The 12,988-nt window shown below is 34.4% G+C and overlaps 1 protein-coding gene across 2 annotated transcripts in view; it reads left to right on the top strand.

Moving 5' to 3' along the window:
• PGR (progesterone receptor) overlaps positions 1 to 4,648 on the top strand; it is a 90,956-nt gene extending 86,308 nt beyond the window's left edge. For both annotated transcript variants that reach the window (XM_034933585.4, XM_063608761.1), the window contains 2 exons: positions 1,603 to 1,760; positions 4,435 to 4,648. In XM_034933585.4, the coding sequence (XP_034789476.1) occupies positions 1,603 to 1,760; positions 4,435 to 4,590 (314 nt within the window). In that variant the 3' untranslated portion in view covers positions 4,591 to 4,648. The remainder of the gene's footprint in view (positions 1 to 1,602; positions 1,761 to 4,434) is intronic.
• Positions 4,649 to 12,988: the final 8,340 nt, after the last annotated feature.

Genomic DNA, 12,988 nt, shown 5'->3' with positions numbered 1-12,988 from the left:
ACACAACATTCATTCTGTAGTTCATAGATCAAAGAGTAATTTTCCACTTTCATGTCTTATTATTTAAGAAATATATTTTGTAAAGCTGTGGCTGCCATAGATAGTGTTTCCTCTGATGGATCTGGGTAAAGTAAATTGAAAACCTTCTAGAAAGGAGTCACCATTCTAGATGCCATTAAGAACATTCGTGATTCATGGGAGAAGGTGAAAATAGCAACATTAACAAGAGTTTGGAAGAAGTTTATTTCATCCCTCTTGGATGACTTTGAGGGTGTTCAAAACTTCAGTGGAGGAAATAACTACAGATGTGTGAAAAGAGCAAGAGAACTAAAATTAGAAGTAAAGCCTGAAGACATGACTGAATTGAAGCGGTTTCATGGTAAAACTTGAAAGATGAGGAGTTGTTTCTTATGGATGAGCAAAGAAAGTGGTTTCTTGAGTTGGAATCTACTTCTAGTGAAGATGCTATGAAGATTATTGAAATGACAACAAAGGATTTCAAAGATTACATAAACTTAGTTGATAATGCAGCAGCAGGACTTAAGAGGATTGACTCCAATTATGAAAGAAGTTCTATTGTGGGTAAAATGCCATCAAACTGCTAGCATTGCATGCTACAGAAAAATTATTCACAAAAGAGTCAACTGATGCAGCAAACTTCATTGTTGCCTTATTTTGAGAAACTGTCATAGCCACCCCAACCTTCAGCAACCACCACCCTGGCCAATCAGCAGCCATCAACATTTAGACAACACCCTCCAACAGCAAAAAGATTTTGACTCATGGAAGACTCAGATGATTGTTACCATTTTCTAGCAATAAAGTGTTTTTTAGTTAAGGTGTGTTCACTTTTTAAATAATGCTGTTGCACACTTAATACATTCTAGTGTAGTGTAAATATAACTTCTACGTGGACTGGGAAACAAAAAGATGCATGTGATTCACTTTGTTGCAATATTTCCTTCATTGCAGTGGTCTGGAACCAAACCGGCTATATCTCCAAGATACGCCTGTGTAACAAAGTGGCTGGATATCAGATAAATATTTAAATATTAATACCTTTCTCCCATATCAGCAGGAAGGCATTAGAAAACTTAATGAAGCAATTTTTAAAATTACAACAAAAAGATAAATCATCTAGGAATAATCTTAATGGCAAATACTTGAGATTTATATAAAGAAGACAAAAGTTTACTAAGAGATCCAAGTATTCATTAAAAAGAAGGGAAAAAAAAGATCCAGATTACATGCAGCTGTAAACTAAGTCAAACCAAGTATTTAAGAAGCATGTAGAATAAGGCCAGGTTCTCTTTTGAGCAAATGCTAAGTTAAATGCACAATCCATTGATACAGGTCTAAAATAGGTCAGCTGAAGTGTTCTTTAATATACCTATTAATTCTTATGTTCTTCCAGTGAACTAGAAGTTTATATGTCCTGATATTGATAGTGATATCAATAACACTATCTCTTTCCTATATAAGGTGTTTTTTTTCTAGAGTCATGTATCAGAAGAAATCATTATATAGCTCAGAAATATATGTTATAAATTGTTAATGTCATCTTTTTATACACAACTGCCACTTTTAATTGTCTTCTTACAGTTCCTTTGGAAGGGCTACGAAGTCAAACCCAGTTTGAGGAGATGAGGTCAAGCTACATTAGAGAGCTCATCAAGGCAATTGGTTTGAGGCAAAAAGGAGTTGTGTCGAGCTCACAGCGTTTCTATCAACTTACAAAACTTCTTGATAACTTGCATGATGTAAGTATTTGGTTGATTCCAGAATATCAATGATTATTCTCTGAATTTCTATAACTTTTTAAATGTTACATGTAAATTTTACTTTATATGATTTTCTCAGATTAATACTTGTATTTTAAAAGTGTTTGGATCATGCTGCTCAGACATTGTATTGTGTTTTTTTTTTCATTTTCAATATAGACCACTCAAATATTCTTTTACAAGTATTTGTATAATGTGAGGGTAATTTAATAGCTGATAGAAATTATGGTACATTTCCTGAATATGTTCTAAAATATTTGTGCCTAAAATTATAAAAGATTTTATATATACAGTAAAAACAAAGGTATGTATGTGAAAAATAAGACTCATGCCATTTTCAGTGGAATTATAAATAACATTGCTGATGGATGGGCAATCAGGCAATATATAGCAAAAGTTAAAATTTGCATGCTTTTCAAGTTTCTATTTTTTAGGATTTATCTTAAAGAAATAATTAGACAAATGTAATATACATGCATGGATGTTCACCATAGCACAGGGGGAAAAAAGAAAAGCAAACAAGAAATGCCCAACACCAGAGGTGGATTACTAAGACAAGATATCTGTGGTTTGTCAAGATATATGAAATACAAGCTTTTATTGCTACTATGTTCAGATCACATTAAAATGACAGTGAAGGCATAAAAAAGCTATCCACTCTCCAGGTCAACTTTTGAGGTCTTACTCCTGAATACGAACAGACAGCCAAGATTATGAGCTATTTGAGTAAAGCCTCTAAAATGAAAGGCAGAGAGCAAAATAAAAAGAAACTTGAAGGAAATAAACACCAGTGCAGAGAATAGAAGAAAACTTCTAACATCCTTAGAGAAATAAGAATGATACGGTATCCATGACATGAGAACAGAAAACATTTTTAAAACAGACATTTAGCAAGAAAATACTTTTGGATAATTAAATGAAGAAAGGCAGAAATTAAAAATTCAATGAAAGAGCTGAAATGGAAAGGAAAATCTGAGAAAAAATAAAAGATCAAAACATGGAAAATTAGAAAGAAGAGTTATAGTAAATTTAGTATTCAGGAGATTCTAGCCTCCAATTAATAGAAATGTCCAGAAGAAAAAATAGAGAAAATCAAGGAGAGAAATTTGTGTAAGAAATCGCAAAAGTTGCTGGAACTGAAACATACGAGTTTTCTAACAAAAAGGGTCCAGTGTAGAGGCACTGCACAATTGAACTAAGGTACATTATTGTAAAATTGTACCAGGCCAGAAATGAAGAGAATATTTTAAAGTATACCAGTGATGAAAGAAACAGGTCACATAGACGTTATCAGGATTCAGAATGATGTTGGACTTCTCTGCAGCAACACTGGAAGCCAGAAGACAGTGGAGCAGTGCCTTCAGAATTTGATGGAAAAGAAAATCTTCAAAGAATTTCATACCTAGCCAAACCATCAAACAAGTACAATGGCAGCATGAAAGTATTTTCCAACTTGCAAGGTCTCCTAGAGTTTACCTCAGATACAACTTTCTCAAGAACTGCTACAGGATGTCTTATAACAAAACATGGGATTAAGCCAAAGATCCACCCCAACAGAGATGCAAAGTGATGTCCCAGCACAATAACTGTGCAGAGCAGTAGTTAGTCTAGATGGGAGCAGTAATACAAAGGGTTCTAGGATACCAGCTCCAGGAAAAATAAATGGAACTCAGAGACTACCACTAAGTATGACTGTAATTGAGGTGATTTTTACAATTCTGTTGCAGAATTTGACTATGGCTTTGAGACAAATATAGAGAAAACAAAGCAAACAATAACACGAGGTGATTCACTTTTGCAAAATAAAAATGAGTCATAAGAATGGAGATGCAATCCAGCAGAAAACCATAAAAAAATCTTTATAATATAAATGCTGGATATTGACTTTAGCTAAAAATTGAGCCAAAAGCTCTCTCTGGGGAGAAAAGAACGTGTATGTAGTTGAGGAAGAGAGTGTCTAGTATAAGAGAGCTTCATTTTCTTCATTTCCCATAGTAGAAACTAAAACTAACTTTAGTGGAAATATAGAAATATCAAAAGACACAGGCTACAAAAAGTTGAAGGTAGTTGTGTCTAGGGAGCTGGAATAGGGATGGGAAGAAGTCTATCAGCAAACTGCTAGGCTCTATTGATGCTGCTGCTGCTGCTGTTTTTGTTTTTATAATCATGTGGTACTACTTGACTTTTAACATTATACACATGAATTACTTTGATAAAAATTAAACGATGTTGGATTATTGGCATAGGAAGAACCAATATGTTGTTATTTAAAACAGCTAGATTAGCAAATAGAATTTATGAAACATGTGTAATATTGTGTGTATGCTTGGGTATGTCTGTATACATGTATAAAAAGAAAAAAAAACTTGAGTAATACACCAAAATGTTCACACAGCTTATCCTGTAGAATTGTGAATAACTTTCATTTCTTTAAATAAATCTTTCCATAATATCAGAATGTTCTATCATGAGTATATAACATTTTACATATTATTCTAGAAAATGGTGGGAGTTATTTTCATTGTGGTAAGAAAAAAACACCTTGAGAAGTATTTATATTATAAATAGTTAGAAAAATAAATTGCCATGTTTGAATAGCATATGAATTTATTATTTTTATTACATGTTTTCTACTCATTTGTTAAACCAACAGCTTGTCAAACAACTTCATCTGTACTGCTTGAATACATTTATCCAGTCCCGGGCACTGAGTGTTGAATTTCCAGAAATGATGTCTGAAGTTATTGCTGCACAATTACCCAAGATATTGGCAGGGATGGTGAAACCCCTTCTCTTTCATAAAAAGTGAATGTCATCTTTTTCTTTGAAAGAATTAAATTTTGTGGTATGTCTTTTTGTTTTGGTCAGGATTATGAGGTCTTCAGTTTTTATAATGTTCTTCTGAAAGCCTTACATTTATAACATATCATAGTGTGTAAATTTAAAAGAAAAATTGTGAGGTTCTAATTATTTTCTTTTATAAAGTATAATTAGAATGTTTAACTGTTTTGTTTACCCGTATTTTCTTGAAGAATTTACAAGATTGAAAAAGTACTAAAATTGTTAAAGTGAACTATATCTTATCCATATTATTTCATACCATGTAGGTGAGGATTTTTAACTTTTGCATCTAACAAATCATAGACTTAAGAGAAAAAATCTTACATGTAATAACACAAAGCTATTATATGTTATTTCTAGGTAACTCCCTTTGTCTCAATTATATTTCCAAAAATGAACCTTTAAAATGGTATGCAAAATTTTGTCTATATATATTTGTGTGAGGAGGAAATTCATAACTTTCCTCAGATTTTCAAAAGTATTTTAATGCAAAAAATGTAGAAAGAGTTTAAAACCACTAAAATAGATTGATGTTCTTCAAACTAGGCAAAACAACTCATATGTTAAGACCATTTTCCAGATTGGAAACACAAATCTCTTAGGAAGTTAATAAGTAGATTCGTATCATTATGCAAATAGTATTGTGGGTTTTGTAGGTTTTTAAAATAACCTTTTTTGGGGAGAGAATTGTCCTCTAATGAGGTATTGCGAGTGGACATAAGAAATCAGAAGATTATGGCCTAACTGTACTCCTTACCACCTGTGGCATGCTGAAAGTTAGTCACTCTTAATGATTCTCAATTCTCTCACCTTTGAAAGTAGTAAAATATCTTTCCTGCCAATTGCTCCTTTGGGTCAGAGCTTATTAACATCTTTTCAAATCAAAGGAAAGAAGAAAGGGAGAGGAGGAGGAGGGAGGTATCAATTCACATACCTTTCTCCTCTTTATCCTCCACTATCATGAATTCATATTATGTTTCAGCCATGCAGATCTTTTTACCATGAAATTTCTTCCGGAGTTTTCCCCCTTTGACACAAATTCCATGCATGTTTCAACCTTCAAGACTCAGCCAAATGTCATTTCTGTAAAATCTTCCCTGAGTCTTCCAAGCAGTAATTTGCCTTCTCCTAGAGTTTACCTGCCATTTTGTGCACATTTGAGTTACAGTAGCATGTTATTTTACAATTGTGACTCTCCTGGGAGTCTGGGAGCCATATAAAGTGGACAATAGTGTTTGCTGACTGAGAGTTGAATGACATTTTCTGTCTTGGTATTACTGTAGATTTTGATCATTCTTTGGTTACATTTCTGCATATTTCTGTACCCATGACTTTATCACTTTCTTCTCCCATGCTTTATCTCCATCAGTTATCTTCATTACTTTTAAATTTTCCACCTTTGCTTCCTACTTTGTGAGATCTCTCCCTTTACTGACTATAACATAGAAGAATAGAAGTGTATTTTATGTGTCTTAAGGACAATACTTTAGATTCCTTGTTCTAAGTTTTTAAACTGAATGAATGGAATATTATTTCTCTCCCTAAGCAAAATTCCACAAAATAATTATTTCTTATGTTTATGTAGCCTTAAATTGTTTTGTACTGTAAACCTCAGCATAAAAACTTTCTTCATTTCTAATTTCATTCAACAAATATTGATTGAATACCTGGTATTAGCACAAGAAAAATGTGCTAATAAGCCTTATGAGAATTTGGAGCTGAAGAAAGACTATATAACTCAGGAAAGTTACAGTCCAGTAGTAGGTATAAATTACAGTGCCTGATAAATAGGCATTTTAATATTTGTACACTCAACATATACTAGGTAGGTGCAAAACATTTACATATAATTTTACTGATACCCGTGCAGCACAAAGGTACTAACTTTAAAGTAAATGTTAAATAACACCTTTATGTATCAGTAATTCATTTGCATTAAATCTTATTGAAAAGGCTTTCAATATATTTTCCCCACAAATGTCATCCCAAGAAAAAAGTATTTTTAACATCTCCCAAATATAATAGTTACAGGAAATCTACCTCTGTGAGAGTGACACCTCTCAGAATGAACTGTGTGACACGAGAAAATGAATGTAGGTCTATCCAAAAAAAACCCCAAGAAACAAAAACAATATTATTAGCCCTTTATGCTTAAGTGATGGACTCAGGGAACAGTTGATGTTGTGATCATTTTATTATCTGATTCTTGTTATTTTGAATTAAACCAATATTTTGATGATATAAATCATTTCCACCAGCATAGATTTAATTTCCATAATAACTTTAAAATTTTCTAATTTCACTCAACTATGAGGGAATAGAATGTGGTGGCCACAGGTTTGGCTTTTGTTAAAATGTTTGATATCTTCGATGTTGATCTCTGTCTGCAATGTAGATGTCTAAACACTAGGATTTAATATTTAAGGCTAAGCTTTAAAAATAAAATACCTTTTTAAAAAGAATATGGCTTCACCAAATGGAAAATACCTAATTTCTAAATCTTTTTCTCTACAAAGTCCTATCTACTAATGTCTCCATTACTATTTAGTCATCATAACCATTATCTTCATTTTACATGTCGTGTTCTTTCTGGTAGCTCTAAAATGACACTAAATCATAAGAAGACAGGTTACATATCAGGAAATACTTGAAGGTTACTGAAATAGATTCTTGAGTTAATGAAAATATTTTCTGTAAAAAGGTTTGAAAAGCCATTTGAGTCTAAAGCATTATACCTCCATTATCAGTAGTTATGTGACAATTGTGTGTGTGTTTAATGTTTAAAGATGTGGCACTTTTTAATAAGGCAATGCTATGCTATTTTTTCCCATTTAACATTAAGATAATTTATTGCTATACAGATGATATGGAAATATGATGAACAATATTTTTTTTGCCAAAACTATGCCTTGTAAGTAGCCATGGAATGTCAACCTGTAACTTAAATTATCCACAGATAATCATGTGTTTGATGATGGGCACTGTGGAGATAACTGACATAGGACTGTGCCCCCCCTTCTCTGCCACTTACTAGCTGGATGAGATTAAGCAAGTCATTTAACCGCTCTGATTAAACCTGCCTTTCCCAAGTGCTTTGTAATGAATAGAAATGGAAACCAAAAAAAACGTATACAGGCCTTCAGAAATAGTAATTGCTACTATTTTGTTTTCATTAAGCCATAGTTCTGGCTATAATTTTATCAAACTCACCAGCTATATTCTACAGTGAAAGCAGGATTCTAGAAAGTCTCATTGTTTTATTTATGTCACCATGTGCTATGATATATTTGGTTGAATTCATTTGAAATTAGGGCTGGAAGTATTCAAGTAATTTCTTCTGCTGAAAAAATACAGTGTTTTGAGTTTAGGGCCTGTTTTATCAAAGTTCTAAAGAGCCTATCACTCTTCCATTGTAGACATTTTAAAATAATGACACTGATTTTAACATTTTTAAGTGTCTTTTTAGAACAGAGAGCCTGACTAGAACACAGCCCCTCCAAAAACCCATGCTCAAATTATTTTTACTATGGCAGCAATTCCACAAAAGGGAACAATGGGTTTAGAAATTACAATGAAGTCATCAACCCAAAAAACATCCCTATCCCTAAGAAGGTTATGATATAAAATGCCCACAAGAAATCTATGTCTGCTTTAATCTGTCTTTTATTCCTTTGGAAGGATGGCTATTACATTTTTAGTTTTTGCTGTGAATACCTGAGCAGTTTCTCTCATCCATACTTATCCTTCACACATCAGAAGTCAGGATAGAATATGAATCATTTTAAAAATGTTTACAACTCCAGAGCCATGTGCATAAGAAGCATTCAAAACTTGCCAAAACATATATTTTTTTTTTCAAATTTAAAGATACTCTATTTTTGTATTCAATAGCTCAACAACTGTGGTCCCCACTGATAAAGTGAAGTGGACAAGGAGACAAGTAATGGCATAAGTTTGTTTTTCCCAAAGTATGCCTGTTCAATAGCCATTGGATGTGGGAAATTTCTACATCTCTTAAAATTTTACAGGAAATACATAGCCAGATAGTCTAGCAAAAGTTCACCAAGTCCTAAATTGCTTATCCTTACTACACTAAGTCATGAAATGATTTTAATGAAAAGAACATCACCTAGGTTTTGTGGTTTCTTTTTTTCTTATTCATGGCTGAGTGAAAAGAACAATCTCTGTTTCTCCCTACCATCTGCGGACTGTTTAATGTACCATTATTCCACACTCTATGGTCCTTATTAAATACAAAATTGAACAAAAAGCAGTAAAACAACTGACTACTCACCCATATTATAAAATATAATCCAAGCCAGATTAGTCAACATCCATAAAATGAATCCAAGCTGAACTGGGCCTAGATTATTGAGTTCAGGTTGGATCACATCCCTATTTATTAATAAACTCAGGAAAGAAGGCCTTACAGACCATCAGTTAGCTGGAGCTAATAGAACCTACACTTCTAAAGTTCGGCCTAGAATCAATGTGGCCTTAAAAACTGAAAAGAAGTAGAAAAGAATAGTTTTCTTCAATAATTTGTCCACCCTGTCACTGGAGAAAATTTAAGAATTTGGGGGTGTTGGTAGTAAGTTAAACACAGCAGCTGTTCATGGCAGAAATTATTTAATACATACCTTCTCTGAATATCCTATAACCAAAGCAAAGAAAAACACCAAGGGGTTTGTTCTCCTCCTTGGAGTTGACCTCATTCCAAGGCAGAGCTCAGGTCACAGGCACAGGGGCTGCGCCCAAGCTTGTCCGCAGCCTTATGCAGCTGTGGAGTCTGGAAGACTGTTGCAGGACTGCTGGCCTAGTCCCAGAATGTCAGCCTCATTTTCGATTTACTGGCTCTTGTTGCTGTATGTCATGCTGACCTTATTGTTAAACACAGGTTTGTTTGCTTTTTTTCCACTCATGGAGACATGGGAGAGGCATTATTTTTAAGCTGGTTGAAAGCTTTAACCGATAAAGCATTTTTAGAGAAATGTGAATCAGGCAGCTAAGAAAGCATACTCTGTCCATTACTTTAAAGAAAATGCACAGATTATTAACTCTGCAGTGTGGCATTACTGTCCTGGTCAATATTCAGATAGATATGAATAAAATATTTAAATGGTATTGTAAATAGTTTTCAGGACATATGCTATAGCTTATTTTTATTATCTTTTGAAATTGCTCTTAATACATCAAATACTGATGTATTCAATTTATCAGATATAAATTATTCTAAATGAAGCCCAGTTAAATGTTTTTGTCTTGTCAGTTATATGTTAAGTTTCTGATCTCTTTGTCTATGATGTTTACTAATCTGCGTTGTTAGTTATGAATTATTTTAGACAGCAGTGGTTTCAAGCTTTTTGCCACTAAAACTACCTTTTATTTTCTCCTCCCCCAGAAAAGTCTATACCTTGAAGTATCTATCCACCAAACTGTACTTCTATTAAGAAATAGTTATTTTGTTTTCTTAATGTTTTGCTATTCAAAGGCATATCAATGAAAGCTGCTGAGCAGCATGAATAACAATTATATCCACACAGATTTGATATATTTTGTGCAGCCTTAACTTGATAGTATAAAATGTCATTGCTTTTTAAATAATAGTTAGTCAATGGACTTCTATCATAGTTTTCCTAAACTAGGTTAAGATCCAGAGCTTTGGGGTCATAATATATTACATACAATTAAGTTATCTTTTTCTAAGGGCTTTAAAATTCATGAGAATAACCAAAAAAGGTATTTGGAGAGTTAATACAAACATACCATATTCTTGTTGAAACAGAGATGTGGCTCTGCTTGTTCTCCATAAGGTAGAAATACTTTCCAGAATTCGCCTAAACTAGTAAGCCCTGAATTTGCTATGATTAGGGATAGGAAGAGATTTTCACATGGCAGACTTTAGAATTCCTCACTTTAGCCAGTAAAGTATCTCCTTTTGATCTTAGTATTCTGTGTATTTTAACTTTTCTGAGTTGTGCATGTTTATAAGAAAAATCAGCACAAAGGGTTTAAGTTAAAGCCTTTTTACTGAAATTTGAAAGAAACAGAAGAAAATATCAAAGTTCTTTGTATTTTGAGAGGATTAAATATGATTTACAAAAGTTACATGGAGGGCTCTCTAAAACATTAAATTAATTATTTTTTGTTGAAAAGTCTTACTTTAGGCATCATTTTATTCCTCAGCAACTAGCTGTGAAGCCTTTACTGTGCTGTATGCCAGTCACTCTGCTAGATTGTGGAGATAACCAGTGTTCCTGTCTTCTCCGAGCTTAGAGTTGGATGGGGAATAAAACAGGTAAACAGATAGCTACAATATTGTACTGTGAATGCTTATGCTGGAGGAAGTACAGGGAACTATTGGAGCACCTAAGAGGAGCACCTACCTTGAATTTAGGGGTTAGCAGAGGCATCCTGAAAAAAGTCAAGGCTAAGCCACAATCTACAAGCAGTTTAGGAATTAGCAGAACGTGCAGGGTGAGGAGATGCCAAAGGCAAGAAGAGAAGAGTATTCCAAACAGGAGGGATTCCAAAGAGAGAAGAGTATCCCAAACAACATTTGCACAAACCTGATGGGGAGAGAGAATGTGGGGTGGGGATGGATGATGAGACTGAAGAAGAAAGCCAGGTCTAGATAATCAGTGGCCTTGTACACCATGTTAAAGAGTGTAGACTTGATTCTGTTGTAAACAGGAAAGCAGCACAATTCATATGAATATTTTAGAAGACTCCCACTGGAATATGGAGAATAAAGTTGGAGATGACTAATCCTGGAAGCAGGGAGAACATTTTTGAGGAAGTTGCACTATTTTGGTGAAAATGATGGTCATAAACATGAAGAGTTGTAGGTGATCATGACCTCCTCTCTAATTTTCCAGAAGGGTTTTGGAAGATATAACATAGGAACATTGACAGGACTGACGAAAGGAGATGAAATACACCATATAAATTGTCAAACACAAGGCCAGATGTCTAATTATTTTGCTTATGTGTTGAAATTACAAATTTTTCAAGAAACCAAAAACTACAAAACTTAGTTTTCCCAAGTCCCGGAATTCTATCTGTCCAAACAATCTGTACCACTCCACCTATATCCCTACCTTTGCATATCTGTCCAACCTCAAAGTCCAGGTCTATACACACGGGTAAGACTAGAGCAGTTCAAGGCTCAGAAAATGAGAAAGAGGAACTGAGTTGTGCTGAACCCATACAAAATAAACACATTCTTTGTATAGATTCTTGGAACCTCGAAAGGAATTCACCTAACTCATAGGTATTTGATGGTATGAATCCATGGCTGGGCTCGGCTTTTAAAAAGCGTTATCTGGGATTCCTTCTATGGAACCAAGTTCCATCAAAGCCCATTTAAAAGCCTACATTAAAAACAAAATTCTTGTTGCATTGTATAATGCATGTATAATGATGTCATGAGCAAATAATCAGATGCCATTATCAAGTGGAATTACAAAATGGTATACCCACTCCAAAAAAAAAAAAAAAAAAAAAAAAAGCTAAATTCTCAGTAGAGCATTGTGACTTCATGAGCCCTCCACAGCCTTGGAGCTGAGGAGGGAGCACTGGTGAGCAGTAGGTTGAAGAGAAAACTTGGAGCTTAATAATCTATCCATGTTTTTTCATCTAAAAGAGCCTTCTTTTTGGATTACCTTATTCAATTTCCATCAAGGGCTGGTTTTCCTTTTTAGTTCCACTAACCAGACAGCAGCTGGGAAGGCAGAAGCTTACTGTGTGTACATGGTAGCTGTGGGAAGGAGGTTTCTTTCTCCAGGTCCTCACTGGCCATACACCAGTCCCTTGTTAGTTATGCCTGGTCATAGACCCCCGTTGCTATCATCTCATATTTAAGTCTGTGGCTTGTGAATTTATCTATTCTTTCAGCTTCAGCACTGCAGAGTGCTGGGACTTTGCTAACTTCCATTTCTTGCTGGCTTAGCACATTCCTCATAGGCCCAGCTCTTTTCTCATCTGGCCCTGCTGTGGAGTCACCTTGCCCCTTCAGGAGAGCCATGGCTTACCACTGCCTGCTAAGCCTCCACTCAGCTGCCACCACACTAAATCCAAGCTTCTCTAAGATGTTGCAGACTTTACAGGCAAGCATAAAAGGCTTGATCTTCCTGGACTTCCCTTTACTTGTCTGAATCTCACCTCCTTCAAGTTTCAGTCTCAGAATGTAGGCATTTGTCCTCTTTGCCCTACATCTTCCTTCTTCTGAATCATGAAAGCCTCTCACTTCCTCTTGCTGTGTGCTGGAGGCTTCTGTCAGGTTTTAGAATGAGTTCTCATCTAGTCCTAGTAGCTTTTGATGCTTAAGTCCACCTTTTAAGGATACATTTGAGATTTAGACCATG

This window comes from Pan paniscus, chromosome 9 (assembly GCF_029289425.2).
Source record: "Pan paniscus chromosome 9, NHGRI_mPanPan1-v2.0_pri, whole genome shotgun sequence".
NCBI lineage: Eukaryota > Metazoa > Chordata > Mammalia > Primates > Hominidae > Pan > Pan paniscus.
The sequence above is the reverse complement of the archived record's forward strand: the minus strand, read 5'-3'. Positions and strand labels throughout refer to the sequence as shown.